Source organism: Ylistrum balloti, unplaced genomic scaffold, assembly GCF_031769215.1.
Source record: "Ylistrum balloti isolate Yb309-2 unplaced genomic scaffold, AGI_CSIRO_Ybal_v1 Utg370830, whole genome shotgun sequence".
Classification (NCBI taxonomy): Eukaryota; Metazoa; Mollusca; class Bivalvia; order Pectinida; family Pectinidae; genus Ylistrum; species Ylistrum balloti.
Window position 1 is genome coordinate 394699 of NW_026782479.1, and position 21727 is coordinate 416425.

Below are 21727 nucleotides of genomic sequence, written 5' to 3' on the forward strand. Positions count from 1 at the left end.
TGAATAAGTCATACTTTGTTGCAGAAGAACCTCTGCCACGAAATGTATCATTCAGAGAGCTCGTTTTCGATAGGCGTAACAATAAATCGGCGCCAAATATTTTAATTGTGTATTAATTAGGAAATACCAGCAAGTATAGTGTGGTCAAAAAAAAAGTATATATAATAGTATCAAATATATTTATTTAGAACTTTGGGTCATAATAGCACTAGTTTGTGCTTTTTTAGGCTTGAAGGCAATATACGAAACATTTTGATTATTTTTGCAAGCAGATACGTCAAACGTAAGAGTTATTCCCCTTCAAGGAACTCTCATGGATTGGAAGCAACATTAAAAAATGGAGGCTGTGCCTCGAATGCCTATGTTATCGTTTGAGTTGAAACAAAGTCCAGAATATGTTGATTTCGGACCAGTTTTGAAGCAGGTGAGGAAATTAAGAGTTAAATCTTTAATCTGAAGTGAACATTAATCGGCATTCCATCTTCGATAGCTTCTACTCACTTAAAACAACTACTGTGTTGTGAGGTTGTCATTCTTCATTTGACATCAAACGCAAAAATAGAAAACAAATTTTACTGGCGAACGACAGTTGATTAAAAAGACATTCAATTTCTATCAAAAGAAGAATTCAGATGAACGTTTTGATTTCAAGTCTCATTTAACATTAAGTGTGTACAATGTTATCGATGGATTTATTTTGCTTCATGACTCATTATCACACTCTTAAATTCGGCCGCTAACCGGTGTACCTAATGAGTGTCCTGGGGGTCCGGAATTTTCATTTTTCACAACAGCATACGAGGGCACTTCCTACAAGAAAGTTTCCAAATATAAATGCAAAATTATAATCATTAACATCAATTCTGGGCCACTTCAGTTAGATCAGTATTTAACATGTGATTTTGTTGTTCTATCAATAACAATATATAATACTCATTGTGAAATAGCCTGAATATGTACACTGTAAAATAACAAATAAAAACCTCTTGTTTTCTCTTCAGTACATCCGAGATAATTATGGAGAAGACCCTGCTCAATACAATAAGGCGTGTAATGATTTGGAACAACTCCGACAGGTATGAATACACACCAGTAAAATAATGTAAATATAAGGACACATTAACGTAATGACACATGGTTCATAAAGGTTGCAAACTTATTCTCACCGAGTACTAATTCTCACCGAAGGGTTGCTAATACATATGTTTTGTTGGTAAGATTTTGATATTTGTGCAATGCTTGTAGAATTTTCAGAAAAGAAAAACTACACTAATTATTTTCACTAATTGAAATTTATATGTATTTTTATAAACTTCAAATGTAAATAACTTCTTAAATAAAATTATTCAAACTATATTTAGATATTTCTGAATGTTGGCATCTCACTAAAAAAAATTGAAAAGATTAACATTCATGAAATTATGTTGATTAACAAATTTAGTTGATAGAAAAGTTTGTTTGAAAGTTTTTCAGTGAAATGCTGTACTTCTTTTTCACGAAACGTTCTTGTGTACAATACTCTGAAATGTCAAGTCATAAAGTGGTATCTCTACAATTTATGTAATTTGTCTAGTATAGTACCGCATGGATAAATATAGGTCCAGGACTCAAATACGGAGTCCCAAATTATCAATTACAAGTTTAAAATTGTACAGTCTTTTCAGTGTTACAAAATTTTGGAAATAATTTTTCAGAACAGTGCATGAAGCATTCAGCTTTTGAATGCAATGGTTCTAAAGATGCAGGTTTATGAACATTATGGGGAAGTTTTCATGGCTGCCATAGTGATCTCATTGTGAATTTTTCTATTTCTTTCTTTGACATGAAGCTGGATGTATTTGATGCTCATTAGTTTGCCTGTTGGTTCCGTTTGTGTATTCCTTGTTTTCATTTGAGAACATGACACTTACTTACTTTTTTTTTTTTTTTGTAATTATCTTTTTATTTCCATTTTAATGTACAATACACATCATCATCATCATCATCACCACCACCACCACCACCGCCACCGCTGCCGCCGCCACCACCACCACCATCATCATCATCATCATTATACCCTCATCATCATCACAATCATAATTCTCATTCACTACATCACTATCCACACCATTTCACACCTCAAAAAATTCATTAATCTACACTTACTTACTTCGATTGATGAAGGTTTACATGGCAGGTGTTGTCAATGAAGCAGAAGACGCTTACTCTTCTGAAACACCTTGTCTTATTCTTGTACATTTTCAGGAGACTCAGTGTAAATCTTTCTCTTGTTCATAAATTTGGCTAGTCTGATGGAATTTGAGTTTGAATTATGATTATGTTGCCATGTTGGTATTTCCTGGATGTTTTATTTTTTATTTATAGAAATCTAGAATTGTAATGAAATAGTATCAATGTATTTAAAGGTCACCAGCAACAACATTTTGAAGGTCTCTAGATTTTGAACTAGATAACACCTGGGTCATACCCTGGATCAATTTTCATCTCTTGATACAGGTGTAGTTGAGTGTGTTCGACTACAGATGAGTTTGATTACATGTCCACACTTTGGCTTTTTCCAATAGCTTTCAGGAATCTTCAGCAACCAAAATCTGTGACGATTATAATTGGTCTTATTTCAGCAGTGATGGTACACTGTGTTGTGTAGGATTATCATAAACCTAATGAAAAGTCATAAATCTTTATACAAACTTCTTAAATACAAACGGATATTTAAAAAAAAATGTGAAACCTAACACAGCTGAGATGAACTAAAAGTAACTAAACAATTGGATGCACTCTTCAGTATCTGTCCAACATGTTTAATAGAAGACTCATATCCATTTTAGCATTTGCTTACATTCCTTTCTTGTCAAACATATACCTGGGTGAATATTGTGACAGGATCACCATCTGGTCTCCAGACATGCTATTTACCTGTTTATTTCCATACAGCTGAAGTTAAACAGACTTTGACAATGGATATTGTGCATAGAACATAATGAGATAAAATTGATTATTTCATCTCAAAATTCTTCCAAATACACATTAACATATATCATTATTATAGTGCATTATAAAAAGTTATACATTGATCATTGGTTGCATTTATATCATCTTTGATATAATATAAACTTTATTTATTTTGCAACAATTGCAAAACAAGTTATGTCAACTTATGCTAATTACTCTTGTTGGCCTGAATGTAAGTGCGTGAGGGGTTTTATTGTGGGAGGAAACAGAGTACCTGTGGAAAACCCACGTGGTTGGGCAGGTGACCCCTTACCCTTTCACCTCCGTTCCGGGAATCGAACCTCGGTTGGCTAGGTGAAAGGCGAGTGCGTTACCACTGCACCACCCGACCATCCTTGATACTTCAGGGATTACAATCACTTTCGCTCTCTCCACCCCTGGAACATGTCATGGCAAAGTTGTATGCTAAAGTAGTAATATATTTATGTAACACAGTATTTGCCAGCTAGCATGTATAAGAAAAGTGAAACATATAGTAAAATAGCACAAAATATCACATGTTTGGATAAAAACAATACTGGCAGTAAATTAGTGAGCTAAGGGGTTTTTGGCACAAAAAAAATCACTAATTATTTTGATATATCTTAATAGAATGTGAAACGAGAGTTCATTCCTTTATGTAATACTGGTAAAATTAGCCATCTTGCTGTCTTATATAGGTGAATTCACACAGTCCAATTAACTAATTAGTGTCATGTCACAACTACTAATCCTCTCCAACCAGCAGGTTCCCTGGTAAAGGGTATATACTTAGGTATAGCCCAGGGCATTTGGGATTTAACAGGAATGAACAATCAGATGAATATTGCAATAAACACATTATGTTTCAATTAAAACAGTTTTTATTTTGAAAAAGTGAAAAGACGGTTCCAATCATTGACGTAATAGATGAAAATTGAAAAATGAAACAAAAATATTGAATATTTTCCGCTTCTTGAAAGTTGTCACTTATTTGTATATATATATATGTGCAGTCAATAAATAGAAGTTAAAATAGTATTTGCGATCGTTGGCCAAGCCAAGATACAATTCATGACCTGAGCCATCATTACAAAACATTGTTCAGCTACTTTGAAATTGGCTCAAATTTTTATGGTCTAATAACAAACTTTACTTCTTAGTTAATTTATGGTGCTTGACATGGTTATTAAATCAAGTATAGCTGATTTAATGTACACAGCCTTCATAAATGTAATGATAATGATTGACCAATGAGAATCCTTGGTTTTCAAAAGGGAAATAACTCTTTACTTTTTTAACTTCCTTGGGTGATTACAGTTGAAATATTGGTACATCATGCATTGATACACTGATCACTTTCTTAAGACATAATCTAATAATCTTTCAGGAAAATAAAATTTCTTTTTTGTTACCGGTGACATTTAACATGCAAAGCTTGAAATCTGATTAAATCAAATTTACATGACTTTAAATAGTTTTTTTTATGAAAAAAAAATAGGGACATGTAACCTGTTACCTTGATAAATATAATATACTGCTTGGCATAAGTGATCTTATCATTAGCTAAGTGATGCTGGATGAGACAAGTAAGTCAGAGGTCTGATCCCTAGAAGCAGCAAAATAAATAATGACCTGTCTGTTACAGAAAGAAAAAAGAAAGCACATTTCTGGGGGAAAAGGTCATGATTTTATGAAGATATAAACATTAATGAAAAAATTTGTTTGTTAAAATGACTTAAAATGCTTTTATACGAGTGATTATTGTAGGATTTTTTAAGGTGAGTCAAGAACACAAGGAATCAAATATCTGAGTCCAAAGGTCACTCTATTATCTGTATATGTATGATCAATGAAGTAATAGCAACAGACAGACAAGTGAATTGTCAAATTTTCGAGGCAACCTGCCCCTTTATCAAGACACAAATATTACATAAACTACATCATTTTTAGAACATAAAACCAAATACAGAGTTATAAATCTAAATCAAGAGCGGTGGTGTAGATTTAGGTATCTCGATAATCTCTTGGGCCGATGGACGCCAAATTCCCTTAATAGCAGACAAAAAACCATCCCAAGTTGTTGTATGTAAGATGGTGATTAAAATATTAAAAATGTTTTACATCAATCTTGGTATGTTTTGCACTCTAGACACTAAATGTATATGTGATTGCAACGAAAACAATTGCACTTTACACACCAAGGAAAGTAGTCTACCGTTACATCTTGGCCACATTCTAAATGAGGAATTATTTGATATATCTTACTTTGCAGAGTGCTGTTCATGTTTCACATGACTTTATGGGATGTAGCACCCTGAAGAAATACTATGCGCAGTTGCAGTTTTTACAGGGACGGTTCCCCATGGGGGAGGCTGGAGAAGCAGCAATACCATTTACATGGTAAAAACATGTACAACATAATCTTCTGTCTTTTATTACAAACTTTGATCAAAGAGATATTATCCTACATGTTTTTCATGGGACAAAATGTAAGAAGGATGTTAAAGCAATATTGTGGATATAAAAATCTGTATTTTGTTGATAATTAAATGGAAACAGTTCTCAAAGCTCAAAGAAATACCACAAAATTAGCTAATAAGAAGTTGTCCAGTATAACAGTATACCTAGCTTTATGTAGGAGATCTGTATTTTCAGGGAGGACATTCACCTTGGCAGAGAGATTACGATTGGTGATGCCAAGTTTGAGCAGGCTTGTGTCTTGTACAACATTGGAGCTCTTCACTCCATCCTGGGAACCATGGAAACCAGACAGAGTGCCGATGTAAGTCTCAAAATTTAGGGATTGAATATTGATGAGAGAGTATTAACCCTACTATTGAAACCATATATTGTTTATGCTGAAAGTATCTTATAGGTTTTTAAACTATAACATAAATGAAGTTAGAAACATATATTTGATTTTGCAATGAATCAAAGTTACCACTTTATTAAAATGTGAAATAAAAAGAGCAATTATCACTAGAGAAATGTGATGACTCAACTTCAAAATTGAAATAAGTCACTGTGATTAGAATAATTTGTTTGGTATCTTTGTTATATGGAAGAACTATCACAATTTTAAACTGTAAACATGTATACATGCATGTAGTATGCAACTGTGTATTTATTTAACTATGATATGGTAATAAAGTGGAACTTTTCACTATTTTTGCATCATTTAAAAAAAGATTACATTTTCATGAGTGGGCTGGAGTTCTTACAGTTGTAAAACTCCACTTGGTGATAATAATCCTGTAATTTGAATAAGTTTTACTGAAATTAGTAGATACCATTTATAATGGTACATACTACCTTAACTATAGTCCTTTAATCATTTTTGAGTGAAATTCATTCAACTATACTGGCAGATTTTTTATTTTTTATTTTTAGGGAATGAAGGTGTCATGCACTCACTTCCAGTGTGCCTCATGGGCATTTGAATATCTGCGAGACCACTTCGGCTGTTCTTTGATGAGTGCGGATATGTCACATGACCTTTTGACCTTCCAAATGAATCTTATGCTGGTATGTGAACAGAATGCATTTATCATAAAATATCCACTGTGTAAACTTTCAAATCTGTTCAGTGAAAGTTACAAAGTACAGTTGATATGAATATTTTATGCAGATCAGAATTTAGTAAGAGCAATGTCATTATGTGATAGGTAATAATTTCAGATGAATATTTTCTGTTTGACTAAGAATAAAATTTTCTATTTTAGTCAGTTTATGTCTTAGCATCACTACAAATGCTGTATATTGAATTTATTACTGAAAGATATATTTTCTAGCAAAACATGTATGTGTATTCCAAAAAATTAATGGTAAGTACAGTAACTGAGTTTGTATGTAATGCAAACTCTGCTCAGTAATTGAGATATGTGATTAGATCTCTTCATGGAGAAGTTGGCATTTCTCTGGAAGCTGAGATCATGGACCATCTTGTGCCGGTTGTGGTTGTGTCCTTGGGCAAGACACTATTCCTAAATTGTTCTTGATAACATGCAACAGAACTCTGGCATGATGTTCAGTACTGTAGCCACCAAGTATTACAAGGAAACCTTGTGTCAAATTATCCTGGCTGTTCATTGGTCAATGAACTCAGCATAAAGAGAAGAGAAGATGATATAGGAAAGATGTATCAGTTATATTAGATTTTACAAAAGACACACAAGTGAATAGTACCTTCTATTACATGTTTAGAATTAAACTGCACCACACAACTGTTTCGTCCATCTAACACTCGTCAAAGATAATAAGGGTTCTAAATTTTCAAACCTAAGAGGTGATTGCAGAAAAGGGAAATCTGTTAATTTAAAAAGAATGTCAAGTTATCATGTATATTAAACAGTCAATCAGTAGGTTTGAAGATATACTGTACAATAAGTATCGTGTATATTTTGGAAGAAACAATGTGTTAAGTAAAATATCATATTTATCTGAATTTTTTTTGTTGTACTCATTGAAATATCACATAAATATGTTGTCCTTAAAGGCACAAGCCCAGGAGTGTATTCTAGAGAAATCAATGATAGACAGTCGGAAATGTTCTATCACTGCTAAAGTAGCCATACAAATCGTGGAATTCTACCGCACAGCATACCGTAATCTGGAGGCTTGCTATAGCGATGGACTTATCAGCTCAAGGAGGAATAAGGTAACTTTGTTAAATATCTTAAGGTTTGTCAAAAACATGAAGTTTGGACTCTGATTACCGTATTGGATCCAATAAGTGCCCAGGGCGCTTAAAAATTGCAATTAAGGGGGTGCTTGTTAGAGACCGTCTTAGATGTAAAAGAAACACATTCAGTACTAAAAAATCTATGATACGGTACATGTATTTATAAAATCACTGTTTTTTACTTGCAATAAAACCATCTTAGATAGAAAAAGTTGTTTGCGTTTTTCTGGAGTACTTCTCCTTATAAACCAACTTAAACAATTCTTGATCGTGACTAACAGGTAAGTAAATCTATACTTTTAGGTACCTGAAGGGGGGAGGGGGTGCTTATAAGGACATTGGTGCTTATTGGGTCATATAGAGTACTTCAAAGTCATATAATTTAAATGGCTTTTGATAAAGATGTAATTTCACTGACACTTAATTTTGCGAATGAATATCATGTTATGAATGAAATCCTCTAGTGTTTTGAAAAAATATGTATTCAAAATGATTTATTATTTCATGGACTTGAGGGAATTTGTGGATTAAGCTTACCAATGAAATGACAAAAATAAGACCTCATGAAAATGATTGATTTTACGATAAAGTAATGGATAATGGATGCTTGTTATCTTTTACTGTGCATGTCAAGGTTGAACTGGGAAGGATTTGGTTTTTAGTGCTACAGTGGTTTAATCTTAAAAATGTTATATATATAAAGTGGTGTGATACAATGTTATACACAAATTCATGTATTATTGTAGGAATGGAAGAAAAGGATGGACATCAAAATTTTATTTTATCAGTGCATAACTCACTACTACATGGGGCGCCAGGCCGAGGAACAACAAAAGGCCGGTGAAAATCTGGCTTACTACAGTGCCTCGCGAGATAAACTGAATGAATGCATGAAGATGGCTAAGGTATCTGTTTAATGTGTATGTGAAACTGGAAAAATGGTTATTGTAGATAAGTAGGAGAAACTGGCATATCAGGTTTATCTTTGTTAAGAAGATAAAACTTACGTGTACCTAACAGATGTTGCATGAAGGTTTTATTGAAAGACTTTGAATGAATTTTAAATCTTGAATCTGAATTCTTGTCAATTCAGATGTTTTAATTTCAAAATGGAATAAACAAAGTAGAATGAATGGAGTTGAGAGTTTCATTTAATCAAATCTGTTCAACTCTATTAATATTAGCAGTAGATTGTTATTAAATATGATAATAAAATTAAACTTTACCCTTATTTTTTAATCTGATTTATGTTCAGGTGTTTTGAGGAAAAATGAGTACTAACCCTGATCATTTTGCTTTCAGAATGAAGGTCAGGATATACAAGAATCTCTTAGGTTCACCAACGATATTGTTACTGCCAAGTAAGTGATTGATATTAGATAGATATCATGGAGTGACTGGTAAATATGAGGACTGACTGTTAATTTCAGAGGCTGATTGATAAATGTCAGGAAGTGACAGATAAATATTGGGAGCTGACAGATATATATCAAGAGATGGCAGATAAATATCAGGAAGTGACAGATCTCAGGGAGTGACAGATAAATATCAGGGAGTGACAGATAGATCTCAGGGAGTGACTGATAGATCTCAGGGAGTGACAGATAGATCTCAGAAAGTGACAGATAAATATTGGGAGCTGACAGATATATATCAAGAGATGGCAGATAAATATCAGGAAGTGACAGATCTCAGGGAGTGACAGATAAATATCAGGGAGTGACAGATAGATCTCAGGGAGTGACTGATAGATCTCAGGGAGTGACAGATAGATCTCAGAAAGTGACAGATAAATATCAGGGAGTGACTGATAGATCTCAGGGGGTGACAGATAGATCTCAGAAAGTGACAGATAAATATCAGGGAGTGACAGATAGATCTGAGGGAGTGACAGATAGATATCGGGGAGTGACAGATAAATATCAGGGAGTGACAGATAGATCTCAGGGAGTGACAGATAAATATCAGGGAGTGACAGATAAATATCAGGGAGTGACAGATAGATCTCAGAGAGTGACAGATAGATATCGCGGAGTGACAGATAAATATCAGGGAGTGGCAGATAGATATCGGGGAGTGACAGATAGATATCAGGGAGTGACAGATAGATCTCAGGGAGTGACAGATAAATATCAGGGAGTGACAGATAGACATCGGGGAGTGACAGATAAATATCAGGGAGTGACAGATAGATCTCGGGGAGTGACAGATAGATATCGGGGAGTGACAGATAGATATCAGGGAGTGACAGATAGATCTCAGGGAGTGACAGATAAATATCAGGGAGTGACAGATAGATCTCAGAGAGTGACAGATATCGGGAAGTGACAGATAGATATCAGGGAGTGACAGATAGATATCATGGAGTGACAGATAGATCTCAGGGAGTGACAGATAGATCTCAGGGAGTGACAGATAGATATCGGGGAGTGACAGATAAATATCAGGGAGTGACAGATAGATCTCGGGGAGTGACAGATAGATCTCAGGGAGTGACAGATAGATATCGGGGAGTGACAGATAGATCTCGGTGAGTGACAGATAGATATCGGGGAGTGACAGATAGATCTCAGGGAGTGATAGATAGATAGATATCGGGGAGTGACAGATAGATATCGGGGAGTGACAGATAAATATCAGGGAGTGACAGATAGATCTCAGGGAGTGACAGATAAATATCAGGGAGTGACAGATAAATATCAGGGAGTGACAGATAGATCTCAGAGAGTGACAGATAGATATCGCGGAGTGACAGATAAATATCAGGGAGTGGCAGATAGATCTCAGGGAGTGACAGATAGATATTGAGGAGGGACAGATAAATATCAAGGTGTGGAAAAATTGAAAACTTAACATTATATTATATATTGAAGAAATCTAACATTTTTATGGTTGATTTATTTGTTGTAGATTTACGCAGTCTAAAAAAGATAATGACTTTGTATATCATGACAAAGTGCCAGCAATGGATACTCTGCCAGAAGTCAAAGGTCAGTGTGCATAATTAAATCTGAAAATTAATTTATATATGGAGATGTTGGAGTATTTATTGGAATTCTGTTTGGATTTCATTGATTGTCTCCACTAAACAGGAATGAAGAAAAAATTTTCCTGTCAGACTTTGTAAACTTTGAATGGTATTAAGAGAATATATTATTTTGTTCAATGCCTCTCCCAGTGACTTACTCTTCTGATTGTCTGCCTGTTGATATAAAGAAAAAAATCTCTATAATGGTGTAGGTAGGTGGCTAAAAATATACATTGTACCAGGATTACAGGAGATTTAATATGTTTTTATCTTACATTTCTGAAGTATGCATTATGAAGTATGTATTTACATGTAACTGACAGGTGCATCATTAGTGAAGGGAATTCCCTTTAATCCTAATGATCCTGAGGTGTCCGGACCAGACATTTTCCAGAAGTTGGTACCAATGAAGGCTCATGAGGCATCCTCTCTGTACAGGTTTGTGTGTCTATTTTGATGCTATATTTTGTGATGATAGAAGTGTCTGATTAAGAAATAGAAATGTGTTTTATTAGCTAACTGGATACAGTTTTTAATCATTGTGTCATTGAAAATCAGTGTGGTTTCCATTATGATAAGTAAAATGTAGTTTCATTGATGCTTGGTATTGTTTCTCTGAGATAATTGTGGTAATAGTTATCCATGTAGAAGTTTACATGTTAACATTGATTTATTGATTTCTAATCACAATCAAATACTTTCTGTTGTAGTGAGGAGAAAGCAAGACTTCTTAGAAAAGTGGGCGGGGATATTGAGGCAAAGAATGAGCAGCTGATGTAAGACTCCTTAACATTCCTACTATGAAAATCCCATTAAAATTTTGGTAATGGCGTAACAACACAGTATCAGGACAGCATATCTCAAGTGGTTTTAGTACCTGGTCGTTGGTCTTTTTAGTCTTAATCACTTTAAAATTATTAATGTTTCCCCGTCACTCTCACAATTATATTGAACTTTGAGATCCTATATATGTATTGCTCTCAGTGCTAAAATGTTGTGGAATCTTGTTTTAAGTACCATGTATCTCATGCGTTAAAATTGTTTGTATAAAATCCAGCTGGACAAATAATTATGGTTAAGTCTTACTACATAATTAATTATGTTTATATTCCACACAAGGATAAAGTTGATGGAAATACAGGCTTAGGAAACCATTATGTATAGTTAACTGATGTAGGGCTTCAAATAGTTTCTATTATTTCATGTTTTTATATCAGGGGAATTAACATGTATGAATAAATAAGTGGGGAGAACCCCTAAGAACCAACATCCATTATGATGTAGATAAGGAAGAGTCCATTTTCTAGGTCCCAGTGGATACCAAAGGTATGCAGGGCGCTCTTCAAATCGATCAAACAAATCAAAGTAGAAGAAAGAGCAGCAGCTGTTGTGCTCTTTCGTCTACTTTGAAATACATTTTTTGTTAGGTTCCTGGTTTTAAACTTTGCTGGATGTGTAGTGCTATCAGTACTAGAATGCTCCTGGTGTTGAGTTTGTGATTTGGTTGTAATTACTGCATATATTAAGTTGTAAAGTTGTTTATATAAAGTATAACTATTGTTGACATGCAAATTTGTTGTCTTCAGCCAGTTCATGTCGTCCCTGCAACTAGACCAGGCCCAACTAACAAACGAACAGGAACGTCTTCCACAGCAGTTACTGGAGAAATGTGCTGCTATTAGCGTCCGCACCAACGCCATCAAAGACTTGGTGGACTCGATGGGAGGTAGAATATCCTAGTTATATATCTGTCCGTCAGGATTCAGCACTGTAACCCATAATATATTTGTTTTGATTAATATCCGCAGCATACATATTATTCCTCACAAAAAAGAAAGAAAACAAAAACTTGTTTTAAAAGATTAATAACAAAGATGCATGTAAACCTTTGGAAATATAGGTGTTGTCCAGAAATCTGAGTCATTGTGGGAGTAAATCTGATATATGGTTTATTTTACCCAGTGTTACAATGAAAGTTGTCTTGTTTTGTTAGCGGTGTCAAATGTAGCTACAGAAGTGGACTGTGCCATACGAGAGATCAATCAACTACTAGAAGAGGACACTCAGGCACAGGAAGAGTTTGAGGTATGTCATAGGTCACATGTCAACATTTAGGTCAGATGTCAAAGATTACAGGTCAAATATTACAAGCCAGGTCAAACATTATAGGTCAGAGGCTAATGATTATAGAACAAGATTACAGGTGAGATCCATCAATGTAGGTCAGAGGTCAAAGATTACAGGTTAAATAAAACATGACATGTAAGGTCGATTATCAAAAGTGAAGGACAGATATAAAGGTCAGGTGTCAAGTATTACATGCCAGGTAAAAATAACATTCAGGATTCAAGACGGATAGAACTCGACCTGATGAAAATGTCTAGTATATACAAATGTACATATATAGTGAAGACAGGTTTCATAGTTTTATTACTGTTGGTATGATCAATGATTAGTTATCACAATAATTATTTTTGTTATTGTTTTTTTTTTGTTTATCTGATTTGTAGAAGCAGTTTGAGAAACGTTCACCCAATACCATGTTGCCTAGTATAAAAAAGGAGTGTGACATTTATGAGGAAGGTCATAAGAAAGGCAGCCAATCAAATAATGACTTACATAGAGCTATGAATGCACACGTGGCCAACCTCAAGTTACTGAGTTCTCCATTGGATGAAATCCAGAGAGCTCTCCCCTCATTGGATAAGGAAAAAAGTAAGTCCATGAGCATCAACAGAACATATCGTTTGGAAATGGAATATGCTGAGATTTAACATTGATAAGCTCATACTATATTACTTGTACACATAGACCTTGCTGTGGAGAATTGTTGATTAATTTTCAAGGCAATGACCAAGAAAAACTAGAAACAAAAATATCTTTGCCAATTTAATGAGAAGAATTAGAAGATCCGTAAGATGACATTTTTGTAAGGAGATGTTCGTAAATAGTAGCAACTTCACACTGTAGATCCTGAAGATGATGCTGTGGTGAAAGAGTTACAGAGACTACTCAGCAAAGTCGAGGAGATGAAGGCACAGCGTACTCGTCTTGAAGAAGAGCTCCGAGACCAAATAAAAAATGATGACATCACCAGTGTCATAGTAACGCAGGAGGAGACTAACAAAGAGGTACAGTTTGTAGTTTATACCACATAACTATCTGTCAGGGTACATCAACATGCACGCTATTCCTCAGTCATAGGAGACAGAAGTTCACATTAGAGAAATTTATTATAACTTTACAGTATGGCAAATTTGTTAAACACATACTAGTGTTATTTGTAGACCAATGAGAGTTAGATGTAAGCATTGCTCCTCCTTGTATTTCTAAAATGAGGTTTCATCCTACCTCTGGATATGAATTTATATAGTAGAGTGCTTGGAAACTTTGTTAAAGTCTCAAGTTTCAAAATTCGGGGGTCTTTTTTACCCTCATTCAGGATGATAGGGGAATACAAAGGTTATGAGCAGAATTTTCGTTGTCTGATACAGACTTGTGATTATGATTGTAGAAACTGTTTGAGGAGCAGCTGAAGAAACATGAAGAGAAAGTGGCATTGATAAACCAGAATCTCTCAGCTCAGGAGAACATCCTGCGAGCTCTGACAGACTGCAATGCCAAATATGCCAGTCTGAGACGTACGACAGTGGATACTGGAGCCAGGTAACATAAAATATACTTATATTTTTTGAGAGTCACTTTAGATTCTGCAGCAAGGGGGAAAATAAGTCAAAATAAAGATAGGCCTATCACTGTGCTTCTGTTAGCCAATTTGCATACTGCTGATGTATACTCTAGTTTGATATACTGTAAAACGGTTATTTTGCCGGGATGATATTCTCACCATACACTAACGTGAGAACGAGAAATATTGAGACACGTGTATTAGATGTCATTTAACGTCCAGATTGCAAAATTTCCATTTAATTTTAAACAAAGTCAACCTTCTTATCAGAAAATCACAAAAATTTTGATCCATGAAAAATGCCAGTTATACGGTAATGTTGATTGTAGATTGCATCACATTAAAGTGTGCTTATTTTAAGTGAATTTTTACTACTTTCAACAGACGAGAAGGAATGATTCGAGATCTGATCAACTCGTATGATGTTTATGAGGATTTGATGGCCAAATCTCAGAAAGGTCTTGAATTCTATCGAAAGCTTGAAACCAATATAACACGCCTTTTGGACAGATGTCGTGGCTTGTGTAAGATTCAGCATGAGGAGCGGGAACAGATCATGAATCGTAACAAACCCAAAGGTAACTCAGATCATGAATCCTACAAACATAAAGGTAACTCAGATCATGAATCTTACAAACATAAAGGTAACTCAGATCATGAATCTTACAAACATAAAGGTAACTCAGATCATGAATCTTACAAACATAAAGGTAACTCAGATCATGACTCTTACAAACATAAAGGTAACTCAGATCATGAATCTTACAAACATAAAGATAACTCAGATCATGAATCTTACAAACATAAAGGTAACTCAGATCATGACTCTTACAAACATAAAGGTAACTCAGATCATGAATCTTACAAACATAAAGATAACTCAGATCATGAATCTTACAAACATAAAGGTAACTCAGATCATGACTCTTACAAACATAAAGGTAACACAGATCATGAATCGTAACAAACACAAAGGTATAATAACACAGATCATGAATCTTACAAACCCAAAGGTAACTCAGATTATGAATCATTACAAACCCAAAGGTTACTCAGATTATGAATCATTACAAACCCAAAGGTTACTCAGATTATGAATCATTACAAACCCAAAGGTTACTCAGATTATGAACTGCTAAATATATAAATATATAATGATAAGTCCAAGTAAGAACTGTTACAAACCAAAAATTCATGAATCTTTAAAAACAGAAACTTAAGGTAACTCTGGAACAGAAATCATCAGAAACACATAGGTAACCTGAAGGTTCTGTACTGTTCATGCCTGGTACCTGCAATAAGCCAACCTTTGTCTGTTGCAGTGTCTGCACCATCTAGACCAATGGCACCTAAACCAGGAAAGATGGACAGCCATGTGCCTCCAGACTTTATCCCCTCTTCTCTCTCAGGTGGAATTCCAAGTCAACTTGAACCTGTTGCAATGCCACAAGACAATATTCCGGGGCAACCATCTTTGCCAAGTTCACAACCACCACCAGGTTCAGGCATGATTACAGGATTTGAAGGTCCAAAATTGAAGGACTTTCTACCCTTCATGAAACCAAAAACTTTTGGCAAAGATAGTCCATCTGCTAAGAGAAACAGAACTCGAGATTCAGACACAGGTTCTCTTCCAGGAAGTGTACCAGACTCCCCAGTTCATTTCCCAGCTGGGACAGGAAGTCTACCAGCTAGTCCATACCAGAGTATGGACATGCCAGGTGGATATGTTCCAGAAGCAGCGGAGATGGATATGAAAGCAGCCATGCTACGAGGTGGTGCATCCTATCGTCCAGATCTCAGACAGCAAAAACAAGATAATAGGGGATATCCTAGTCCTGCAGGGAGTCCAGGACTCCGTCACTCCCCAGCCCATTCTCCATCGCCACAGCCAGGATACAACCCTCAAGCTCGTCCCGCAACTGATCCAGGTGTGTCACAACCTCAACCGATTCAACAACTGCCTCCAAACCCAACAGACACACAGAGACTGCAACAAATCACACAACATCCAGGAGTTGTAAAAGGACCTCAGAATATCATTGCCCAATCAGGGGGAATGCAGATGCCACCTCAGGCCACTTTGTCTGGTCATTATCCTGGTGAAGTGAGTTCTCTGTCACAGGTCCCTGTATCTCAAGTGATGGAGCCTCAACAACACCAGACTGGGACAGGCACAAACACTGTGTCTACAATACATACTCCTGTTATCTCCCCTGCTAATACATCACCATCTGTACATCAACACTATAGGGAGCTGCCAGCAGAACTGACAACTTCACAACAACAAGGTGTTCCAAAACAACAGGCGCCACAAGCAGCAACTTTTCCACAACAGCAGCAGGTACAACAGCCACAACAGTTTTCCCAGCAACAACTTCAAAACCAGCAGATATCCCAGCAACAAATGCAAAACCAACAACACCTTCAATTTCAACAACAACGGCAACAATTGCCACCACAAGTACCACAGCAACAACAAAATCCACAGCAACAAATAATACATAAGCCACAATCTGTGCCACTTTCAGTATCACAACAGCAACCAATGATAAGGCAACAATTAATACCACAGCAACAACAGTTACCAAATCAACAACAGTTACCAAATCAACAACAACAGTTACCACAGCAACAACAACAGATGCCACAACAACATATGCCAAAGAACCAGCATTTACCAAAACAAATACCACAGCAACAACAGTTTCCACAGCAACAACAACAGTTACCACCACAGCAGCAGTTACCACAGCAACAACACCAGTTGCCACCACAGCAGCAGTTACCACAGCAACAGTATTCACAACAACCACAACAACATATTCAACAACAGCAACAACAGCCACAGATAATTCAGCAACATCGATCTACCCCAACTCCTCCACAACAGTTTCCCATTCATTCTGCAGCACAAGTTAACACACAGGGGCTGACAACAGGAGCAGCAATGTATCCCCAGGCCAGCACAGCACATATGGCTGGCAGTCAGACAAAGCCGTCAACTCAGTCAAGCCAACAGTCCTGGCAACATCAGCATTCACCATACCAACAAACAGGACGGGGTTACCCAGTACAACAAGTCTCTGGGGCAACACAGTTACCGCAGCAACAGTCACAGCAAAGTCAAGGTCATTTCCTACAGCAACAGATGTCTCAAGATCAACCAACACAAGTGTACTCCACTCCTAACCAGACTATAACGTATCCACAACAGATGCAAGGACAACAACAGTTACCTGGGCAACCACAATATCAAAGGCAGCAACAAGGGACAACAAAACAACCACCTCCAAGTCAAGTGTATCAGGGACAGCATATTCCAGGGCAACAAGGAATGCCTCAGACAACTCAACAACATGGAGGACAACAAATACTGGGACAAGTTGCCAGACAACAACAGGTTCAACAGAGTACAGGTCAAATGTTGCCTGGTCAGAATGTTGTAGGTCAACAAAGTCCAATGGTAACCCAACAATACGGTCAGACAGGAAGTCTGCAACAGTATCCAGTGCAGACTGTACAGGGGGGACAACAGACAGTACAGGTGCAACAAGGACAAAGAGTACAAGGACAACAAGGTCAAGTTCAAATGTTGCCAGGACATCAAGGTCAAGGTATACCAGGGCAACAAGGTCAAGGTCAGAGGATGTCAGGACAACCAAATCCAGGTCAAATGTTGCCAGCACTGCAAGGTCAAGGTCAGAGGATGCCCTTACAACAAAATCCAGGTCAAATATTGCCTGGGCAGCAAGGCCAAATAATGTCTGGACAGCAAGGTTATCAACATTTACAGAGCCAACAGAATTATACACACAGTACCCAAGGGCAGTTCCAAGGTCAGCAGATTGTACAACAACAGCAGAATGTCTTACCAAGACAACAAGGTCCTGTGTCTGTTCAGAACCAGTACTCCAACTCTGTTCTACCTAGTCAGGTATGCCTATCATTATGTAAGATTCAGATTAAGATATGTAAATAAGGGTAATACTTCTGCTCAGTAATTAAATTTCCAGTTTTGTAGCAAACAGATTGTTCCTGTTAGGATTGATATAAACTTATTTGTTGTTCTTCAGCTGAACTTGATTTCTTCTTGTTTTTTCATGGATGTAGATTGCCTTTATTGAACTGAATGATATTGAATCATTCCTGTGAAAAATTTAATTAAAAAATGATGCTTAGTAACTTGATACACACATGTTTTTAGACCTGGAAACAGATTTTGATATAATGTAGTATTTGAACTAAGTAAATATATCCTGTATTTTTAAATGAAAAGCATAAGAAAATGACTACACCATATCTGTTCTAAAACTTGGATTTTCCCTGGATGGCCACTTATCTGCCTAACCACTTGGGTTTTCCCCTGGTAGTCTGTTTATCTCCTAACCCCTTGGGTTTTCCCCTGGTAGTCTGTTTATCTCCTAACTCCTTGGGTTTTCCCCTGGTAGTCTGTTTATCTCCTAACCACTTGGGTTTTCCCCTGGTAGTCTGTTTATCTCCTAACCACTTGGGTTTTCCCCTGGTAGTCTGTTTATCTCCTAACCACTTGGGTTTTCCCCTGGTAGTCTGTTTATCTCCTAACCACTTGGGTTTTCCCCAGGTAGTCTGTTTATCTCCTAACCACTTGGGTTTTCCCCTGGTAGTCTGTTTATCTCCTAACCACTTGGGTTTTCCCCTGGTAGTCTGTTTATCTCCTAACCACTTGGGTTTTCCCCTGGTAGTCTGTTTATCTCCTAACCACTTGGGTTTTCCCCTGGTAGTCTGTTTATCTCCTAACCACTTGGGTTTTCCCCTGGTAGTCTGTTTATCTCCTAACCACTTGGGTTTTCCCCTGGTAGTCTGTTTATCTCCTAACCACTTGGGTTTTCCCCTGGTAGTCTGTTTATCTCCTAACCACTTGGGTTTTCCCCTGGTAGTCTGTTTATCACCTAACCACTTTGGTTTTCCTCTGGTAGTCTGTTTATCTCCTAACCACTTGGGTTTTCCCCTGGTAGTCTGTTTATCTCCTAACCACTTGGGTTTTCCCCTGGTAGTCTGTTTATCTCCTAACCACTTGGGTTTTCCCCTGGTAGTCTGTTTATCACCTAACCACTTGGGTTTTCCCCTGGTAGTCTGTTTATCACCTAACCACTTTGGTTTTCCTCTGGTAGTCTGTTTATCACCTAACCACTTTGGTTTTCCTCTGGTAGTCTGTTTATCACCTAACCACTTGGGTTTTCCCCTGGTAGTCTGTTTATCTCCTAACCACTTGGGTTTTCCCCTGGTAGTCTGTTTATCTCCTAACCACTTGGGTTTTCCCCTGGTAGTCTGTTTATCTCCTAACCACTTGGGTTTTCCCCTGGTAGTCTGTTTATCTCCTAACCACTTGGGTTTTCCCCTGGTAGTCTGTTTATCTCCTAACCACTTGGGTTTTCCCCTGGTAGTCTGTTTATCTCCTAACCACTTGGGTTTTCCCCTGGTAGTCTGTTGGTAGTCTGTTTATCTCCTAACCACTTGGGTTTTCCCCTGGTAGTCTGTTTATCTCCTAACCACTTGGGTTTTCCCCTGGTAGTCTGTTTATCTCCTAACCACTTGGGTTTTCCCCTGGTAGTCTGTTTATCTCCTAACCACTTGGGTTTTCCCCTGGTAGTCTGTAACCACTGTTTATCTCCTAACCACTTGGGGGTTTTCCCCTGGTAGTCTGTTTATCTCCTAACCACTTGGGTTTTCCCCTGGTAGTCTGTTTATCTCCTAACCACTTGGGTTTTCCCCTGGTAGTCTGTTTATCACCTAACCACTTGGGTTTTCCCCTGGTAGTCTGTTTATCTCCTAACCACTTGGGTTTTCCCCTGGTAGTCTGTTTATCTCCTAACCACTTGGGTTTTCCCCTGGTAGTCTGTTTATCTCCTAACCACTTGGGTTTTCTAACCACTTGGGTTTTGGTAGTCTGTTTATCTCCTAACCACTTGGGTTTTCCCCTAGGTTTATCTCCTAACCACTTGGGTCTGTTTATCTCCTAACCACTTGGGTTTTCCCCTGGTAGTCTGTTTATCACCTAACCACTTGTAGTCTGTTTTCTAACCACCCTGGTAGTCTGTTTATCTCCTAACCACTTGGGTTTTTGGTAGTCTGTTTATTCCTAACCACTTGGGTTTTCCCCGGTAGTCTGTTTATCTCCTAACCACTTGGGTTTTCCCCTGGTAGTCTGTTTATCTCCTCTGTTTATCACCTAACCACTTGGGTTTTCCCCTGGTAGTCTGTTTATCTCCTAACCACTTGGGTTTTCCCCTGGTAGTCTGTTTATCTCCTAACCACTTGGGTTTTCCCCAGGTAGTCTATTTATCTCCTAACCACTTGGGTTTTCCCCAGGTAGTCTGTTTATCTCCTAACCACTTGGGTTTTCCCCAGGTAGGCCAGCTTGCTCTCGCAGTAAGACACCTAAAACACTTTTATCTGAGCCAACACAGGTGATTTTTATACGTGTATGTATGTGTATAAGTTGAAATAACTTGTTTGTACAATTTTACAATGTAAAGAACCCTGTTAAGATAACATGCCAACATCTGCCACATATACTTAACTTGGAAATTGTTTAGAATTTTAGTCCAAATGTAAATTCATATGTCAAATATGGTAGCTTGGTATGGTCTATATGATGTTTGACTTAACAGCATTATTTGATTTATCATCAGAGAATTAACAAATTGTATTGTTTTAATATGTAACTCTCAAGTTTCAGAGCTGATGTTATTAAATGAAGCATGTATATAATATAGAATGTCTTTTTTTCAGGCTGGGGGCACATTTGTCCGACCTCCTCATCCTTATCTTAATGTAGGTACTGCCCAGCCTGGGACAACTTATGGACATGGTAAGTTACCAAGTCACCATGGTTATTAGTTATAAAAGTCATTACACCACTTGGAAAATCTGACATCTTTTAATGAGTTATTTTTGATTGGTAACTGCGAAAACAGCAATAACATCACAAGCTTGTGACTTATTAAGTTAATTTCCCCCACAAAACGCATTTGTGGGGGATATTAATTCAGACCCTGTCTTTGCGTCCGTCCAAGGGGTTTTCCAGGCTATAACTTCAAAACCATTCAACTTCACAAAAATAGCTGTATATATTTCTGTTACCATCAAATTTTCTCATTTCTTGTGTCTTGAGATCTACATCAAGATATAAACCCTTACTGAAGATATCAGGTTGATATATAAAATATATATATAGTTGAAATGTTGAAGTTGTGGAGATGCAAGAAATTTAATTGATAATTGACCAAAAAAGAATAGCATTTTGCACTAGCGCTTTCACTGTATTAAATCTTAAGGTGATAGTAACGGTACATAATTGAGTGACATCACAAAC

General features: G+C 36.8%; 1 protein-coding gene across 1 annotated transcript in view; it reads left to right on the forward strand.

Moving 5' to 3' along the window:
* Positions 1–337: 337 nt before the first annotated feature.
* LOC132558857 (tyrosine-protein phosphatase non-receptor type 23-like) overlaps positions 338–21727 on the forward strand; it is a 42562-nt gene continuing 21172 nt past the window's right edge. The window contains exons 1-20 of the mRNA XM_060223475.1: positions 338–424; positions 1002–1076; positions 5246–5373; positions 5629–5755; positions 6364–6498; positions 7469–7630; positions 8401–8559; positions 8957–9015; positions 10565–10644; positions 11006–11120; positions 11393–11458; positions 12269–12408; positions 12676–12767; positions 13193–13397; positions 13653–13813; positions 14197–14348; positions 14755–15311; positions 15693–15953; positions 15984–18307; positions 21145–21223. Of these exons, the coding sequence (XP_060079458.1) occupies positions 338–424; positions 1002–1076; positions 5246–5373; positions 5629–5755; positions 6364–6498; positions 7469–7630; positions 8401–8559; positions 8957–9015; positions 10565–10644; positions 11006–11120; positions 11393–11458; positions 12269–12408; positions 12676–12767; positions 13193–13397; positions 13653–13813; positions 14197–14348; positions 14755–15311; positions 15693–15953; positions 15984–18307; positions 21145–21223 (5164 nt within the window). The remainder of the gene's footprint in view (positions 425–1001; positions 1077–5245; positions 5374–5628; positions 5756–6363; positions 6499–7468; positions 7631–8400; positions 8560–8956; positions 9016–10564; positions 10645–11005; positions 11121–11392; positions 11459–12268; positions 12409–12675; positions 12768–13192; positions 13398–13652; positions 13814–14196; positions 14349–14754; positions 15312–15692; positions 15954–15983; positions 18308–21144; positions 21224–21727) is intronic.